The following is a 20292-nucleotide window of genomic DNA, read 5'->3' as shown; positions in this document are numbered from 1 at the left end:
ATTATTTTGCATATATATGCTGCTATAGTGTAATTTACATTTTTCATGTGGTATATGCGAACTACAAACTTGTTTACCTACTTTGTAACTGGAACGCTGATAACTCGGCTGTGACGTCATTCCCAGTTCCGAGTTCCGACTTCCGAGGTATATGGAACGCAGCATTAGTAAGCAGCGCCCGGAAGTGCGCGTCCTCACACTCGCGACTTGACGGTGTAATTCATCCTCGCAGGCTCCTCTCCCTCAGGATGACTGGGAGTGACGCAGGGCAGACGGAGAAAACGGGGTCTTGAGGGGAGGCAGGAGATGCTGGAAGGACCGTAGCTCTACTTATTTGACGGGTTCAAGCCCTTTTGCTTGACGCGAGGACATGAGCATCACCTGTGCGGGCCTCCCTGTGACAGACAGCAGCTAATTAGGAATCATCACCTCACATCCTCGGGGCGGATTAGTTTGGATACGTTCCCAGGTAAGGCTTCATTATACCTCTACGGGTGTTGCTGTGGATTGCAAAAGCCGTTTTGAGAGCTTGCTTTAATGACAAAACCCATCTGACTGTAAAGAATGAATCATTTGGTTTGAGCACGTTTTTTGTCAGGTGTAATCTGGAGGATGTAAAATGGATTTCTTCACCTATAGCAGTCACGATTTTTTTTCCTCCTGCTTCTGTGATCAGATGCTAAAATATATTGAATATTATTATTATATTGAATTAAAAAAAAAGGTATAAAGACATGATGATGGATAAGTACAGACTTGTTCCCGGGTAATGGAATGATGGCATAAAGAAAGGAAACAAAAGGATGGGTATATTGAGTATCATTTTTATAATATTTTAAATAGGCTAATCCTTTTTTTTAACATGTGTGTGCAGATACATGCATGTATGTACGTGTATGCATGTGTAGTGTACATATGTATGTGGATATGTAATGTTCTCGTATATATGTTGTAGGCCTATGTACATGTATATGTGTAGGTACGTATGTACGTAGCCTATGTAAGTAGATAGGTATGCATGTAAATATGCATATGTTTTTTGTTGTTGTTAGCTATTATTCATTTGTTGTATGTATTTATATTTATATGTAAGAAGGGGGGGCATTCATAAGCCGAGGCTTCAGCCCTGCCCCTTTGGTCGTGACCTAAGTGTACATGCTTGGTGGTGACCAATACATGTTTTTTCATTCATTCATTCAAGATAATCAGAGTATTCGTCTTAATCATGACACCAGACTGTTTCTCTCTTTAGGTAACGCTGATCCCCGTTTCTGCACATGGGAAGTGGTCTATAGCCATTCATTTTTTGCCACCAAGTTGTAAGTGCCCCCCCGGCCCCCCAAATCCCCTCCTTTTCTCCGGTGCATGTATAAATCTCAGCCAGCATGAACTACCTTCGTCGACGACTCTCGGACAGCAATTTCATGTCCAACCTCCCCAATGGCTACATGGGCGACCTCCAACGCCCCGAGCCGCCGCAGCAAAGCCCCGCAGTGTCGCCTGGGCCGGCGGAGCGGCGCCAGAGCGTCGGCCAGGCGCAGCCCGCAGCAGCAGCAGCAGCCGGGGGGGGCTCCGGCTTCTTCTCCTCCATCTCCCACGCTGTCAAGCAGACAACAGCCGCGGCGGCTGCCACCTTGTCCGAGGCGGCGGACCGCGCGGGCGGCTCCGGCAACGCGAAGCTCCTTCTGGTCATCGACGACCAGCAGACCGACTGGTGAGGCCGGGTCAAGGCTGATTCATGGTTCCGCGTTACACCAACGCAGAGGCTATGGCGTACCCGACGGCGTAGGCTCTGCGTCGATTTAACGCAGAACTATAATTCAAGCTTAAGGCGCATCGGCGGCGCAGCGCCTGGTCCAGACAGACCCTGGGCTGCAGCATCTAGAAGCAGTACTCGAGTTGTAAAAAAAAAATCAGGGGGGATGGTGGATTTTATCATATGGGGACAGATAATAGTGCTGATTACAAATAATATAATATATTACCGGTACAAATAATAGCACTGACCAAAACACCTGCAGAAATACTCAGAAATGACATAGCAGCAGTTAAATGCAGCCTTCTGTAAGCTTTAAATCCACTGGGCTTACGTCAAATACATCAAAACACAACAATAAAAAACAGTTTTCTGAACTTATCAATATGCCTCTGTCCTTCACAGGATAAGTAAAATGGATCACTGCAAAAACTCAAAATCTTAACAAGAATATTTGTCTTATTTCTAGTTAAAATGTCTCATTTTAGTAAAAAAAACACTCATTACACTTAAAACAAGACTCATCACTGGAAAAAAACAACAATTTTCACCAGTTTCAAGTAGATTTTAACTTGAAATAAGTAGAAAAATCTGCCAGTGGAACAAGATGTTTTTTGCTTATAATGAGAAGATAAATCTTGTCCTACTGGCAGATTTTTCTACTTATTTCAAGTGAAAATTTACTTGAAACAGGTGAAAATTGTCAAATAAGTTATTTTTCTGGTGTTATTTTTCTGGTGATGACTCTAAATGTTGAAATAGCAGTAATTCCACATTCATTGATGAAATGAAAAGGGATGGAAAGGGGGGAAGGCAGTTTTACAGGGGGGATGATTTGGACCGTTTTTATTTCAGGGGGGATGCCATCCCCCCTCATCCCCCCTCAACTCGAGTACTGTCTAGAAGGTCATATGGTTCAGCAGGAGACTACAAGGTGTATTACGCGAAAGCGCCCCCGGGGCTTCGTTTCCTCAGATCTGCAACACCCACGTAGCGCATCGTTGCTGGCGCGGTGGCGGTGCCAGCAGCGACACAGGCGCAACTCACCGACAGCATGCAGAGAGAGAGAGGCCATTTTCATTTGGGGATCAACTGTGTTGCAAGGAACTCACAGTTAATGCATTCTGGTTAACTAGGAGTGTGAGAAACAAATAAAATAGGGAAAAAGGTATATTATACTTGCTTAAGATATGTTTAGATATTTATGTGGATATTTATGTAGTATACATTAGCCTATATGTTGAGAGGGATAGTTATAATTATGTAATATATGTTATATATTTATTAGGTATGTAGCATATTAATATGGATATTTTTGTAGTTTATATAGTGTATATTTATATAGATTTATATAATATTTGTATTTTCTATATATTGATATAATATTTATGTAGTATTTATATTTTCTATATACTTATATGGATAATTATGTAGTAATAGGCATGTTTACGTAGTATTTATATAGTCTATATGTATATAGATATTGTGTAGATATAATATTAACAATAATGTAAATTCATAGAGTTATAAAGGGGTAGGAACTAGGAAAAAGTGTATACTTCTTCCTACTCCTTTTTTCAAAAATATGTGAATATGAAGATGTTACTGTTTATTTATTTATTTTTTTATATACATGTTCGAAGTAAAAATTCATTCAATTAAGAAAAAATCAAAAAATAATTATGTCAAAGCATTTGGCAGTCTGATGCGAAAAAGATTATGCTTTTAATCAAATGTGAAGGGGACGTGCTGTAAGGGTGTAATGTGCAGAGGGTCTTCATGCTGGACCATATGAATCCTGATTACAGTTGTGCACATAGGTGAGAGAAAACTATATTCTAGAAGTCATAGGCTGTCATTATCACAACCAAATGCTAATTTCCCAAGGGCTGAACCTGCCCTATCAACCGATAGTAATTCTGACTTGTTGCCAGCAGTTATAACCATCTGCGCAACAGAGGATTTTATACCATTGGTGTGCACTTATAGGAGCTAAATTTACACCTAAAGTGTGTTATTTTCACTTAAAAAATGTTCCGCCACTGATTGAGAAAATGTAAAAAAATAAAATAAAAAAAAGCAAAACTAATATAAAACACATAGGTCTATTTTGTTTGTGGATATCTAACACATATTTAAATCCAGCTCCTTGTTTCACTTCCAGGGTGAAGGTCTTCCGAGGAAGGAAGGTCCACGGTGAATTTGACATCAAGGTAGAACAGGTGGGTTTTACAGGTGTCACAGTGTTAATGACTCTGAAATATGTCTTCAGCATTCCTCCTTCTATGAAAACAGGAGACTTCCAAAAAAAGAGACTGGACTATTTAAAAAATAAACCAGCCAAGCTGCACTGTGGGTAGAGGGATCTATTTATTTATCTATCTTATAACCTTAGGATTTGGTGTTTGGACTATCTATTGATGGCAAAAGAGAAACAGATGTGGTGTAAGGTGCATTTTTCTTGGTAGATAAACCATTAATAATATACCTGTCATTATTCTCAGTAAAAGCAGAAGGGACCCTTCTCGTCATCATTTTCAGGCTCCAGTTCAGTGACGAGTGAGAACAGAAAGGCTGCTCAATGGACAGCGGCATTCATAGGCTTCATATTTGGGCATTTACAGTCATTATGATGGATGCAAACCTTTATGCAGTCCTTTGTACAAAAAACAGTAAATCAAGTGTTTGTGGAGCAAATTAATGGAGCAATATTAATTTAAGTCAACTTGAGTAGAAGCATTCTGCCGTCTGAGACTATCTAAGGATACAGTTTTACCCAGTGGTTATACATAGCATGTTAAGCCCAGAGGGTTCCCAAACATTTTAAAATGTTTCTTCTTTGCTTCGGGCACTTAAGAGAAGAGAAATAACTCCCTCTAACTCTGAGAAAAGATTGCTGCTGTGTTTAGTGTGTTTAGTCGGGACTGACCGTGTTAATATTACAGGCAGAATTCTCTGAAATCAACCTGGTGGCCAATGCCACGGGCAGCTACAATGTGGACATGGAAGCCATCAGGAATGGCCATAAGGTTATTAAGTGAGTACTTTCAGTTGAAAATGAATGCATTGCTACAAATATGAGCATCTGAAATACCACTACACCCTTATTTGTAACTGATACTTGTGCCTAACGGTACATTTTAATGATTTGCTCGTGTTCTCTGTAACAGATCCTTTAAGCCAGACTTTGTGCTGATTAGACAGCATGCTTACAGCATGGACAAGAATGGAGACCATCGAAACATTGTCATTGGACTGCAGTATGCTGGGATTCCAAGTGTCAACTCTTTGCACTCTCTCTACAACTTCTGTGACAAACCGTGGGTGGTAAGTGGTATTTGATGAAAGTTCCCCCTCAAACCGGTGGGATAGACATGCACGGCACAGACACACAGACATGCATGGCACAGACTTAAGGTTTGCATTTGCTTCAGTTTGCTCAGATGTCAAGAGTCCACAAGCAGCTGGGCGCAGAGGAGTTCCCGCTGATTGAACAGGTTTACTATCCAAACCACAGGGAAATGGTGAGTTTTGCGCCATCTGCTTTTTTTTTTCTTTAATATTTTTATCCCCAATTTTTTTCCCCATTTTTATCAGTGCTCCTACCTAAGTCAGTCCTGGGCATTGCTCACCCTCTGCCAACCCTGGGAGGGCCCTGCACTGAGCTCAGGTCTCCTTCTTAACCTGAGGAGTGAGCAGGCCGCTTCTTTTCACCAGACAGGGTGGGGTTTCTCTGGCCGGACGTAGTGCGTGGAAGGATCACGTTATTCCAGCCAGAGCCTCCCCACCCCAACTGGCGCTCCGGCTGGCCAGACGGGGCAGTGTGAAGCCCAGGACTGTGTACATGTTTTTGTGAGGGTAGCTCACATTACAGTAGCTACCCAAGTGAACACGGGGAGAACTTGAAAACTCCACACAGAAAGGTCCTTTGCCAACCCCACCCAGGATGTGGGTGCTGAAGTCATGGGGGAACTTAACACGCACTCATACCTAAGTAACAGTCCTGGGCATTGCTTCCCTCTGCCAACCCAGGGAGGGCCCCACACTGAGCTCAGGTCTCCTCCTTAACCTGAGGAGTGAGCAGGCCGCATCTTTTCACCAGACAAGGTGGGGATTCTCTGGCCGGACGTAGCGCGTGGAAGGATCACGTTATTCCGGCCAGATCCTCCCCACCCCATCTGGCGCCCCGGTTGGCCAGAGGGGGCATGTATAGCCCAGGACTGTTGAATGTTTTTGTGAGGGTAGCTCACATTAGCTACCCAAGGGAACACAGGGAGAACATGCAAACTTCAGCACCGACAGCGTCCCTGGCAATAATTGAACCCACTTCTTGCTGTGAGACGGCTGCACTACCAGCTGCGCCATCGTGCCCCCCCCATCTGCTTTTTTACAGCCTCAGCTTAATGTTCACATTAACGGGGATATGGCACGGTAAATAAATGAGGCCCGGGACTGTTACTTAGGTATGAGCTGGGTGATGAAATGGGTAAAAAATCGGGGATAAAAAAAAAAAACATTAACGAGGATATTAATCTCATGTCAACGATCCCTTTTATGTAGCAGCTAAAAAAAGAAAAAAAAACTAAAGAAATCCATGTGGCGTAATTTGGTTAGTTTTTTAGTTACTGGTAGATGCTGAGCGTTTGACTGCTGGCGTGCCAAGTCAGTGTCAGTATCGTTAATATGAGACTGTTAATGCATAGCATTCATCTCCACCCCTGCAGTCACAGCGTGATAATACTGGGCTGGGTTTCAAGCAATCAAAATGAGCGAGAATATCTACAGAAGTACAGGATTTCTCTGTGTCCTATGTGTGACTGAAGCTGGTGAAATAATTTGCATTTCAGTGATCACGAAGCCTGCAGATTCAAATGTGTGAATATGGGATAATGTTCTCATTACAGATTACCTCCTCTCGATTCCCCGTAGTAATAAAGATGGGCCACGCTCATTCGGGAATGGGAAAGGTAAAGCTGGAGTGTTCAAGTACCTCATCATGTAATAGTGAATGCATATACACGGCTTCACGACTGTATTTCTATTCTTACAATCACAGGTGAAAGTGGACAATCAGTATGACTTTCAAGATATCGCTAGCGTTGTGGCCCTGACCAAGACCTACGCCACATCTGAGCCTTTCATTGATGCAAAGTATGATGTCCGCATCCAGAAGATCGGTAACAATTACAAGGCTTATATGTGAGTAGTTTCCTACCGTTCTCAACATTTCCCGCGAACAAAATATGAGAACAAAAAATAACAGATGGAACACTCTGTCAATCATGACAGATAAAAGCAGATGAACATTTGAAGTAATTTCCTCTCCTAATCAACAGGAGGACATCGATTTCTGGTAACTGGAAAACTAACACTGGCTCTTCCATGCTGGAGCAGGTGGCCATGTCAGACAAGTAAGAGCTTGTAGTATACATATGCAATGAAAATTGTGTGATAATATGATGTAGCACCGTATAAAAATACCTCTGTTTAACATGTTATCGCAGGTACAGATTGTGGGTGGATTCGTGTGCAGATATATTTGGAGGCTTAGATATCTGTGCAGTTGAGGCTCTGCACGGTAAAGATGGCAAGGACTACATAATAGAGGTACTCAAAGACAGTACAGCCCCCATGTTTCACTGTGATCATACTGGAAATCATCACATTTCATCATGCTGCTGTTTCTTTAGGTTGATGACTGTTCAATGCCACTGATTGGGGACCAGCAGGAAGAGGACCGGGTTCAGATTGCAGACCTAGTGATTTCTCAAATGAACCAGACCATTCCACACACTGCAAGCTCTTCCACCATCCGTGCCGCAGCAGGACAGCCACCACAGGTGCTCAGGCCGCAGATACATCATACTCAAGCCAGTTGACTCTGTCCTCTGTCCTGTCCTCAACCTTTTTTTTTTTTTTTTTTTTATATCTGTAGGCCATGAAATGATATTTACAGAACATTTACTCTAAAAATATAGCAATCATGGTACAAGGTAACGTCTGACTGAACCATTACTTATGGTCTCAGGCGTACAAGTGTTTTATTTTCTAGTGCAGGGGATGAGCTGATTTATAGATCCGAGGTACCAGACAATCTGCCAAGGCCAGATATAAAAAAATAAAGGTAAAATGGGAGAAACTTGCATTGCAAAAAAAGTGTCTGGCTTTAATAAACTTGATAAGGAAATAACCCATAATTAAATGTTTAAGAAACTAGATTCACATCTTTAGGCCTTAAAACAACTGACGATGTCACATTTATCTCCCTCTTCAGTATTTAGGTTTTGAATTAACCCACATACATCTTGGCTTCATTTTACCAAAATGTGATGTCACATTTATGTCCATCTTCAATTTAGAGATCTTGTATTTGACCCAGTTCCGTCTTGGCTTCATTTCCCAAAGGTCGCTTGGGCTTGATTGATACATAGTGGCGAGATTCAACTGTGTCTAAGTTAAGATTTACGTAGTGTTTATGGTGAATTTAATCGAGAGACAGAAAGAATATCAAAACACTGGGCAGGAGGCGTCACTTTAGACCAGGGGTCACCAACGCTGGTCCTCGAGATCCTCTATCCAGCATGTTTTACATGTTTCCCTGCTTTAACACACCTCCTTCAAATTAATGGTCATCATCAGCTTGTCATCAAGGTCTGCATAGCTCTGTTAATGACGCAGTCATTGGTATCAGGGTGTGGGGAAGCAGGCAAACATCTCAAACATGCTTGATAGGTGCTCTTGAGGACCAGGGTTGGTTTATTTGTTTATTTGTTTATTTAAAAAGGATCCCCATTAGTCTTCACCATGGGAAGACTATTCTTCCTGGGGTCCACACATAGACATACAAAGATTACAATAATATAATAACACAACTCAAAAATGGTGAAAAACATTCACTAGAATTCCTGAAAATAATGAATTGAAACAAAAAATAAAAGATTAAGTGACCAAGCAAAACTATCCACATCTTAAGTAACAATATAACAATATAACAATATAACAATATATAACAATATGCCAGATCTGTATCCACTTTGAGCAAAAATAGTTTGCAATGACTCTATAATTTATAATATACCCATACCTCTACTTATAGTAGTATAAATATACTATATATCATAATATACTCATACTACTATACTATATATACACACTCATAACCTACAGTGATTTAGAATATATTTACTATTGAATTTATAATATACTTACAATTTGGTGACCCCTGATCTAGACTCACCGGTAAAGACTTCTGCAGTTATCCCATTAGAGATGCATTAGATACACACTAGAGGAAAGTCCAGCTGGGGTCATACATCTTGCACTGAATTTCCAGGCAGTTTTTGACGGATTAAGTTGTTTTTGAGTAGTTTGCATAGAATATAATTTCTGTATGATGACAAAACCGTTTTATTATTTTTTTTTTTATGATTTGTAGAAAGCAGTTTCTCCTCAGCCTGTCTCACAGCCAAAAGTACCACAGTCTCAACAGCGTCCTTCACCTCAGGGTAAGAATGATGATAATATTTCAAAGAAATATTCTCTATTTATTTAAAATATGGATGTGATTGCTATGTTTGCTACGGTTCATTATCTCCCAAAGGTGGTCCTCAGCAAAGTCCTCCATCCCAGCAGCGCCCACAGCCTCAAGGCCAACCTCCTGCACATGCCCAACAGCCTGCTGGCACCGCTGATCCCAGTAGCCAGGCTAAAGGTAACCAAGGATCTGCAGCACAGCCAAGGGCGCCAGGTCAGGGCGCTCCTCAGCGAAGCCAGGGAGGGTCCCCTCAAGCGCAGAGGCAACAGTCTGTATCACAGCAACAGAAAGCCCCCGCGGGGCAGAAACCACCCGGTGGGCAAACGCAGCAACAAAAACCTGCCCAAGTCCCCAGACAGCAATCACAGGCGTCGTCACAGCAACAGAGGGGAGCCGGCCAGCAAGGCCGTCCTGGAGCAGCCACCACCCAGCAACCACGACCCGCCGCTCAAGGTCAGGGTGGTCCAGGAGGGCGACCCCCTCTGCAACAAAAGCCTCAGCCTCCTCAGAAGCCCAGTCAGGACAGCCCGGCTGTGGGCGGCTCTCCACAGCTAAAGTAAGTAGCTGCACATGATAACTGACGTTGGATCAGTTTCATCTCATTTTTCATCAAGCAAACCTCAGAGCTGACATGCACACAAGATCCTGTCATAAACAATTTTTTTTTTTTTGCCTGCAATGAGATATGCATGCCACAAGGGGAAATCTGTCTATTGACAAATGATCTACCTGAATGTGCATGGTTTATTGGATGTTACTTTTTTTTTTTTTTTTAAATCTTTCTGCAGCAGTTTCCCAAAACGCGATGATTCAGTTGATCTGAAGAGATTGTGACATGCTAAAAGAAGCAGAAGCAGATGCTTTACAAACATCAACTCATATATATTGTCGCTCTGTATTTACTTTTGAAAAAAACTTTAAAGGTTGTCACAATAAGTACTGCTATTTAAAAGAATTTGGTGCTATTATAGTTATTATCATCACATTTAATTTGAAATATGAAATATAAATAATGATAGGGGATATTATCAGTCACAGTAAAGTGCATAACTGTTATGACTAAATAGGCAGACAAAATAAGAACAGACTATATCTTATCTGCTGTTACATACAGTATAATCAAAACATAAATGTAATACAGCTCTCAATACTGTAGAATGCATTTTCTTTGAAAAGTTGCTTTGTCTACATTTCTGCTTAAATAGAAAGAGTAAAAGTAATTTGATCAAATTCAGTCATTCATTTATTAAGGAAGTGATCCAATATTACACATCTGTGAAATATATCAACCTCCAGGACTAGAAGTTAATTGAAGAGAGAAACACGTCCTCAGCAGTTTTTCTCCAGCGCAGAACACTGCGAGAGCCAGGTGTCTGATAGTGTGATAGTTCTAAGACTAAAGGTCATATGAACCAGAAACACTACGTGCAGAGGCATGGAGAGCAGGTAGGACACAGCCGAACAACACGGGAAGCACTGTACAAAAAAATTACCAATATACTGACAACAGGGAGAGGGGATGTAGGTATAAACGTAAAGGCCGAAGACATTAGGTGAAGGAGGGGAGGAAGGGACAGACCAAACACAGCTGAAAGGAACATGAGAAAACCATCAGCCATGGAGACTATAAAGCATGACGATAGAGATGTATACCAGCATCTTACTTCATCTGCGGTAGTAAAAGACGGTATGATCTGGGACAGCAATACAAAGAAAGGACATTTATATTTTTGTTTTTGATATTCAATAATATCTGGCTTTAAATCCTAGATCAATGATTTCTTTATGGAAACAGCCAAAATCATATTTCAAAAAATAATATTTCAAGATATTGTTCCACCTGAATTTGGTGTTTTATGAAATGGCTTTCAGTGTCTGGACGTGAACTAAGCAGACATGTTCTGTAAAGTCCTGAAAAGAGTGCTTTGAAGAAGGAAACCCATCAACATTCCAGATCAGAAGCGGTTTTGAAGCAGTCGCATTGTTGCCTCGCAGCAAGAAAGCTTCTGGTTGGCATCGCCTTTCTTGTAGAGTTTGCATGTTCTCCTTGTGCCAGCATGGGTTTTCTTCTGGTATGCCAATTTCCGCCCACGGTGCAAAGATATGCAAGTTAGGTTTATTGGTGAATCTAAATTCTTCAAAAGAGTGTGAGCGCGTGTGGTTGTTTGTCACATTTGTCTCTGTGTGGGCTCTTGGCTAATGACGGCTGGGATATAAGCTCCAGCCCCCCAGGGAGCTCGAATGTGATGAAAAAGATTATGTACAGTGGATGAATGGGCTAAAACTTCAAACTGATGTGCAGGACTGATCAATAGTTTCTGGTTCCTGGCAGTTATTGATGCACAGTGAGGTCAGACCAGATACTGAAAGCTACCGGTTAAATTGGCATCAATAGCATTCACAGAGATGTAAGACTGGATCATTTTCCTCAGTATATAAATGACCAAGTATGTTTTGCTCAAACATTCATTATCAGTCCCAGACGAAACATGCATCACCTTGCATCCAGAAGAGTCATTCACTCGTTCATCTCAAGTCAAAGCTGACTTGAGATGATAAGGTAGCACTGAATGACCCCAGAGAAGGAATGGGCTTTTATCTTTTTTTTATTTTACTGAGCCTTTTCTCCCCTATTTCTCTCTCTTTCTGTCTTGCCGTGCTCCAGTCTTTTCATTCCATTGGTTTGCTGCATGACTTTAATAGCCTCTTCCTCTCCTCTATTGCCATTTCCTTCTCTTTTATAGCAAATCCCAGTCTCTTACCAATACCTTCAACATTCCAGAAACCCCAGCGCCGCGAGCCAGCCTTAGCCAGGACGAAGTGAAGGCCGAAACCATTCGCAATCTACGCAAATCTTTTGCCAGTCTCTTCTCAGAATGAGACAGCATAAGCCCCCTTCCCCACTCCACCCACACCCCACTCCCCTTCTCCTACCGACAGAAAAATGAAGAGGCAAAATAAAGGACAGATCCCTTCTTCCCCCAACAAGCAAGGACCAACAGGATTTCTGCTATGTGTATACAGAGCCTAATATGAACATTTCCACACCACTGCCCGAACAGTTAAAACCAATTAAAATGAACAGAGAGTAGTGGGATAGTGATGTTTGATACATTTCTTGCCTTGCTTCGAGCTTAAGTGAGTCATCCACTCAGACCGCACAAAATCCTGTATATGCATGCAACACACATACACAAAAATACTTCTCCCTTTGTTTGTTGGTGCAGTGAAGTCATTGTGGTATTCATGTTCAAATAAATGAAGGGGCCGTACAAATAATACTGGGTTGGGGAGGATTGCTAACTCTTGATTAAAGTAAACTCCTTCCCACTGTTATTGTCACTAGTTACCTGATACTATAATAACATTCACTCTATTGTTGAGATCAACTTTCCTTTTGGATACAAAAAGATTCAGTCCAACTTGGATTTTCTGAATGAAGCAAATCCCCACAGATGTGTTTGGCAAAACAATTTAAACTCTTGCTTTAAAAAAAAGTCTTAAATACAAAAATTCCTAAGCAGCAATTCAGTAAAAGTAAAAAAAAGGGCGATCAAACTTCCCAAACCCGGCCAAAGATAGACTTTAAGACTCTGCCTTTCAAAAAATAAAGCCATCCTCTCTCTCCCTGCTTTTGTACAGTTATTTCTTCATTTGGGCTGTGCACACAGAATGTCCGGTTTTGGCAAATGCTAAACCTAGTCGACCCATTGACGTCGCTCATGGCGATGTCTCAGTTGCATGTCAACAGAGGGCAATCATTTTCCAACCTCTGACTTTAATGCTTGTAACTATGTCGTCACAAGTTGGTGAATTAGTAATGTAGCTTTGTAGGTGTTGAATGTTGTCACCCCCCCACCCCGCCCTATTTTATTTCTTTTAACTGCACAAAAAAAACAAAAAAAAGGTTCTCCACCTTAAAATCATGCCTTACACAAGAAAGAAGGTCATATCAAATGTCAGGGATGTCCACTTGATTGTGACACTTGTGTGTGGCTTAGGGTCTTCCATTATAGATTTTTTTTATTTAATCAAATAAAGAAGGAAAACATGAGTTCAACTACATTTGCACACGGGGAATAACAGCAAAACTATACTTGAATGCAATGTCACGGACTGCTGTGCAAAGTCTGCATTTTCAGGTTTATTCATTTGCCACCCAATAAAGCAGCAGCTCACTGTTCCCGCTCTGAGACGCTGCCATGTGTGTAATGGGTGCGCTACATTGGGAAACAGCACAGACAGGGTTGACTACTGTTCAGGTACAGTTAGTAGAAATTATGTTATTTAATTTAATTTAATTTCATAAAACAATCATTTTTGTCTGCAAACCAGCATCCGAATCCAGTGGCTGTACAATAAGTTTTACATTGAACTCGGCTGATTTTAGGGTTTAGCAGTAGTTTGTGGGGTTTTGCACTTCACCCCAACCCAGAGTCTGTTTCATACAGATCAGCAGAGTTTCTGCTTCCATAAACTGTATGCATCCCACTTTCAATAAATGTGTATGTCTGTAAGGAGTGAATGTACTCCGAAGCATACTCAGCCAAGGAATGTTACAAGAGTCTCATCTAGATAGGAAAAGAATGTAAAGGAGGCATATGAATATCAACTGCAGGATGCTCCTCTGCAGTGGGTTTAGCACTAACTGCCACCCATCCTTTGCACTGACAACGCTTTCTTTAATCACTATGGAAATTCTGAACAATTATTCTGTTTCCGGGCGCTAAAAATGTCTTCCAGGAGACTGCATTACATTCATATGTTGATGTAGTACGGCAATATCCTGCTTTTTAGTGAAGACCCGATAGCCAAGAGTATATAAAGAGTCCTGATCTCCCTGCAGATTGTCCATGCTGCCTGTGCTTATCGGTCTGTTTGTGTAGCCACAGTGACCCCTCGTGCTCAATGGTGCATAAACGTGTGAATGTTGTTCTGTGACTGGTAAACCCAAATAGATGTGCTGTACAGAGCTCTGAGTGATGCAGATCGCCACCTCTCCTCCCTGCTGCTACTTGTGCTTGTTGATATTAGATGTGCCTCTTATTTTATTTGTTTTTATTTAAGAAATTGGTGGACTGTTCTTCATTTTGCATTCCTTTCCTCTACGAGGGACCACTATCGGGGCTTATAAGTTTATGCATTAGTGATTCAGGGCTTCATTTTTACATTTTACACGTACTCAGTGTTAGTGCATAATTGCCAGATTTATCGCAATATAGCTCACTGTCAAGTGAATCAACAAAATCAGTACTTGTTACACTGAGTGTGTAATTTATGAAAATGAGTCATCACATTTAGCATGGATGGTTAACTTTGAAGAATGCCATTCTGTCCCTCAGAGGCCTCGTGGCATTACTGAGATCTGGGACAGCAATGCAAAGAAAGGAGATTTGTATTTTTGTCTTTGATATTCACAGATTGTTTACATTGTTTATGGTGGATATATTTGACAGTGAATGTATTTTTTTTTCTTACAGCTTGTTTTATCGCTCTCTAATTGCACTGTATAATCATTGTGGGGGAAAAAAAAAGAAAGCATTACAAATTTGTGAACAAGTGAAAACTGATTATCAGTTGATGCCTGCCAGATTTAAAAATGTACACCATAAATGTGAAGGCAAAAATCTGAAGTTTTTGCTAATTGAAAATACGACAATACATAAAGCAAAAAACATGGTGGATTATTGAATTACAGTATATGTAGAAAAAAAATAGATGTTATATGCAATGTAACTATATCATGTGACAACAAGTAAGTTATTAAAAGATGTATATGTCTAATAAAGTCTATGAGCAACACTGACTGTCTCATTTGAAAATGCTGACTTCATGTCCGTCCATTATGGAGACGAAGTTCTGTTCTGATGGATCTCCCATTTGTTCCTGTCTGTGTGGATTGTTCAGGTCTTAGCTTCTAGAGCAGTGTTGTGCAGACCTTCATAGATATAGGCATTACTTCACGGTAATAACCTTAAAAATTGTTGTGCTTAAAATACTTTTTTTTTTTAAAGGAAGGAAAATGACTGAAAATATAGGACTTGTGGGTTGTACCAGATTATACATGTTTCTGAGATGTTTTGGCTACTCTGTTCTATTACTGGGGTGTTTGAGTTGATATCAGGTTTTGAGTTGGTGTTTGACAGCTGTGAAGGAGGTCATGATTAGGCTAAAAAGAAAAACACCAACATTAAAATACCTGGAAGATAACCGAAGTGGATGATCACAGAATACTTTCCTTGGTAAAGGAAGAGATTGTGACCACAAGGTGGTGTGTGTCTACAGTCTGCAGCCTGCAGCCCTAACTATTCACGATCACGTTACATCATGTCACACACCACGTGAGATCACTTTGCAATAGTTTTGTATTTTATCACTTCATCAATGTGTGCATCATATAATCTGATGACAGAAATTAGGTTTTATTGTAAAAATTGGAAGAACGTATTTTTTTCAGAAGAACCTGAGTAGCATATATAGTGTTACAGTGCAATCAATCAGGTTTCATTTTCATTACATTTACACTGTCTATCCATTGATTTTTGCATTACAACAGTTATTATGTTGCTGATGCTGCAGAGACAAATGTTTTATTAGAGTTTTGTCTTTTATGAGGCCATTATTGAGGTTTTATTATTATTTTTTATTATTTTTTTACAAATGATTATACATTTAAATTACACTAATTTAGTCGAACAAAGCAAAACTAAGCTAATATAAAATAAAACATACAATCCCTTTGGACCAATTTAGAAAGTGCAAACAACTGTCTGCCAAACACGACTCACCACGGTTACTTCTTTTTGCAAGATCATCAACCTGCTTCATATGGAAAAGACAAATGTACGTATTTAAGTTGACATATACTCTGGTGAGCAATCAGGGCTTCAAACTTGAATACAGCAGCTGCGGCAAAGAGTGACTGGTAACCCCCCAACCCCCACCCCGCTCACCCATGAGAATAATGCGCTTCATTATCTTTTTTTCTATAAATCAATCTCTGCATCTAGAGTTGAAACAAATAGAATTAAATGTTATTTTATTCTATTTTACTTCCCTTCATTCAATTTTAAAAACACTTGCCCTGTGTAAATATTTTCTCTGGTAGATTTTGCATGGCATCCAAGAGGCTTCAATTTTAATCAGCGCATGGATCAATATTTATTTCCATTAAACTTTTCATTGCAGACAAAAGTGTCTGGTTCAAATAATCCAATTTGCTCACAGGATGTTATATAGCTGCTTGCACATGAAAGGTCAGGGTGATTTTTAAAACACTGTCTGCTTGCTTGCATTTCTTCCCTGGCTGCCCACAGGGGCCATAAATTTGTCTGCTATTAAACCCAGGTTTGGTTAAAGCGTGGGGTGCACATCTGATCAGGAGAGATGTGCTTTTCACATCCAATGCAACTTCTCTGGTACTTAATAACAGTACCAAAGGCATTCATGTAATATCTTGATAGAACACGTTATTAGATGGAATTTGCCTGGTGAACCCATTCAGAAGAAAACAACAGGAATGATGACTTCCTTGCACTGTACTCATATAATCTACTTTCTGTGTAATCATCCTGATACAACTTTCATGACTTTGCTGGTTTCAAATAAAGGATTCAAGGGTATTGCCGGCAATGGTCTTGTTCTGTTGCAGGCAAGAGAGAAGATAAAAAGGAGGGGCTCTCACGACATCTTCTCTGAGCCAGGATATTTCTAGAGCTGACCCATTTAAACGAGGCCGGTTGAGCTGCAAGCGCAGGTGCTTGTGGACGGCCGCAGCTAGAATGTGTGATAACGTGTATGACCATGTCATTAATTCAGGAATGACACAAAATGTCATAACTGATTTCAACGTGTAATGTGATTGGTGGCTGTGAAAACTACCCAGCATTCAAATGTAAAACTGAGTAAAACTGAAGGCAGTGGGGTTTTAATCACTATTGTGTGTCACTCAAATACAGAGACATAAGGAAAGTGTTGCAGGCAATCTTCTATGAAGGAATAAAGAAAGGATAATTCAACCCTCCAATAGTGGTCTATTAGCAAGAAACAGTGGATTCTCCAGCTATTGTACGCAACTGGTACAACCCAGTACCGCTTCATTTTGTACCACTGTGGGATGGAGGGCGAATGATATCCATATTTAGAAGGCCCTCATTGATTCTCTCTAACGGATGCACAAAAGATTTATTGTCTGTCCAGTCTTGAATGGTTGGACCTTAAAGACAGACCTACATTATAAAACCTCCCGCTGACCTTAATCAGCGTATAAAAATCTGGTGAAAGTTTGATCTGGAGCCGTTTGCTCAAAGTGGAATATCGCTGCATTCTGTCCCTGTGTTTGTTACGTAACAATATCATGGTGACGGTGCACTATTACAAATAATTCACATCACCAGGAGCCCTCGGAAAGAAATAAGCGCCCACTGAGAGGTCCATCACTTCGTTCTAAAAGCGTTTCCTCTTTAATAAACTTGCACACATGACTGAGTGATTCCTTAGCCAAAATAGCAGATGATGAAGGATGAGAGAGGAGTGTGTAATAAAGATTTAATTAAATCTCACCATGGGATGTCTTACTGCGACTTCAGAGACGAGGATGGAGGAGTTTGTGTTTGCTCAGAGCGGCAGTGAGTAATATCTACACTATTCTTACTTTGACCCAAATGTACTCAGAGGAGAATCTGAGAATATGCCCACATGAGTGCAGGTCTTTCATCCATGAGCCTGCCAGAGGGGTGTCCTTCTGGTAAACCGCATGTTCACCTTAAACTGTTTGACTCTGCTGGAGATAATCTGGGCAGTAGAAAGTATCCGAGCTGTACAGTATGTCTCCACAACCGAAAATGCACATCCGATATGAGGCTGCACTGCTACTCCGCCTGCATATTGTTGGATATTTACAAGGCACTTTCACCTCCCCGCGTCTTATCTTTATGATGTAGATTTTGATGGTCTCCGTGGACGACACCCATCAGCACTTTTATTTCACTCCCTTTGAAATCAGTTCTCTCTCTTTTGCTCCTACTCAGTGTGAGTTACCATGGATACCGCTCCCAAATGGTTTGGCTTGCACATGAATTTGTGAAAAGTGTTACTGAGCTGATTAGAATGTTCTTTTTCTGGTGTGGCCAAGGTAAACATCATTTTCTAATTAAACTGATATGCAATTCCTACTGGATTACTATATATATATTGATATATATTTTTTCATTTTGAAATACAGGGAATGATAATAAAATCTCTCTGATTACCAGTTTTTAGACCTACCTGAGGACACAATCAGCAGAGCCTGTGATAATTATACCTCCTTATGGAAAATACAATCCTTTTCTTCTCATCTTGTCTTATCCAGTCAAAATCAAACGTATGCCAACATGGATTCTACAGATTCCACTGAGCCGAAAAGGCACCTAAATACTTCCTCTAAATCCCCATGAAAGCTCAAGGCCTGACTGGTGTGTGCCTTACACGAAATGCTACAACTGTTTGAGCCGAGACAAGTGGACGTAGAAGATTCAGCGATTTAATGTGTGGAGCACTTAATCAGGGTTTGTTTGGAATTAAGGGGAAGACTTCGTGCATCTCCCGCTGAGTCTTCAGATTCTCCTCTGCTGCACTTCACTCCCATCTGATTGCAAGTCCACTGGATAAAGATGTCCTGTGGGTGGATCTGAAGGGACCAAAACCCCATCCAGTCGGCTATACATGCCCCCTCTGGCCAGCCGGGGCGCCAGATGGGGTGGAGAGGATCTGGCCGGAATAACGTGATCCTTCCACGCGCTACGTCCGGCTAGAGAAACCCCACCCTGTCTGGTGAAAAGAAGCGGCCTGCTCACTCCTCAGGATAAGAAGGAGATCTGAGCTCAGTGCGGGACCCTCCCGGGGTTGGTAGAGGGTGGCAATGCCCAGGACTATCACTTAGGTAGAGCACTGGGTGATAAAACGGGGAAAAAAATCGGGATAAAAATATTTATAAAAAAAAACAACCTCATCCAGTCGTATGCCTATCCAAGATGTCTAATTCTGGCTGTGTGAAATATTGAGCACTCCAGGGGCCATGTACACCATCCCTGGGGATTTCTTTGTGTGCTTTCCCTGCTCCATCTAATGTACTTTTCTTGTTTCCTGTAACATTTAACTAAAGTTCAAAAAGAAAAAAAAAAGATAAAACAGCAACGTTGCACACATGGGCCCTGACTTTATGTGTGTCTTTATATCTCTTACGTAATTCCCTCCAGTTGGAACAGTAATCAGAGAGCAGGTTTGCTGAGAGTAACGTGGACATAACTAGAGACATCTGAGAGTTAAAGCTTGTTTACTGACTAGCATGAAAGCTTGTTTAAGCAGTTGAGACAGTGTAAAGCTGTGCCCTGCTTTGATGTTGTTACTTTGTGTTGCTATGAGCCCGATTGATCCACGTCAGAGGGGTTTCTAATCAACGGAGAGCCATTGATTTGTTTCCTCTCCACGGACTCTTCGAGCTGCCCAAGACACCTGCTGACAGACAGCTGACAGACACTCATGCCTGATAACCAACAGCTGACACAAGCCCAATGCCAATGCACTGTGCTGGAGAGGGTGAGTTGCACATGCTCAGAGAGATCCCACTCTCAGTGAGACTCATTGGATTCTGAATCATATCTCACACACGTGGTAAGTCACAGATGGGCCCCTCTGAAAGCTGCACTGTTTTGTGGAGGCAGGGGGAGTCACAATAACAATAAAAAGAGCAAAATTGGTTGTCACCTACAGTGCTGAAGCAGCGGAGATCTGTGTTTCCTGTGACAAACTGAGCTCTTTCAAAGCTCAGTATCATTACAATCTTCAGCCTGATCAGCACAGTTTGTCTGGTGTGATTTCCATCCCCCGGTAGAGTGCTTCAGTAAGCAGTTCTTCTGCAGCAGTCACATGCTCAGGGCTGGGGCTCACAGCCAGCTGTCCCCACCATCAATTCAGACAATGCAGAAGGAGGTGGAGAGGTGAGCGTCTGGGGCAGATGCGT

At 41.3% G+C, this 20292-nt stretch overlaps 1 protein-coding gene across 2 annotated transcripts; it reads left to right on the top strand.

Annotated features, from left to right (window-relative positions):
• The first annotated feature begins 245 nt into the window (after positions 1-245).
• syn1 (synapsin I) lies at positions 246-15086 on the top strand. 2 transcript variants are annotated; one of them, XM_061730822.1, is made up of 14 exons: positions 246-469; positions 1253-1714; positions 3921-3978; positions 4702-4793; positions 4927-5083; positions 5191-5280; positions 6661-6723; positions 6813-6955; positions 7093-7167; positions 7261-7363; positions 7447-7596; positions 9192-9261; positions 9357-9846; positions 12073-15086. In XM_061730822.1, exons 2-14 carry the CDS (start codon positions 1386-1388, stop codon positions 12098-12100), a joined length of 1848 nt encoding a protein of 615 aa, XP_061586806.1. In that variant the 5' UTR covers positions 246-469; positions 1253-1385; the 3' UTR covers positions 12101-15086. The 2 variants fall into 2 exon arrangements, with proteins under 2 accessions (XP_061586806.1, XP_061586804.1); XM_061730820.1 differs by having other exon boundaries at positions 12035-15086.
• Positions 15087-20292: the final 5206 nt, after the last annotated feature.

The sequence above is a fragment of the Cololabis saira genome, chromosome 9 (assembly GCF_033807715.1).
Source record: "Cololabis saira isolate AMF1-May2022 chromosome 9, fColSai1.1, whole genome shotgun sequence".
Taxonomy (NCBI): domain Eukaryota; kingdom Metazoa; phylum Chordata; class Actinopteri; order Beloniformes; family Belonidae; genus Cololabis; species Cololabis saira.
This window is presented reverse-complemented; position numbering and strand designations above follow the sequence as displayed.

Bases quoted from the DNA above. Each gene is read 5' to 3' on its own strand.
- syn1 (XM_061730820.1), top strand. From the start codon at position 1,386: ATGAACTACCTTCGTCGACGACTCTCGGACAGCAATTTCATGTCCAAC. The intron at 6,724-6,812 runs GTAAAGCTGGAG...TTACAATCACAG, and splicing joins CTCATTCGGGAATGGGAAAG to GTGAAAGTGGACAATCAGTA. The intron at 9,262-9,356 runs GTAAGAATGATG...TATCTCCCAAAG, and splicing joins ACAGCGTCCTTCACCTCAGG to GTGGTCCTCAGCAAAGTCCT.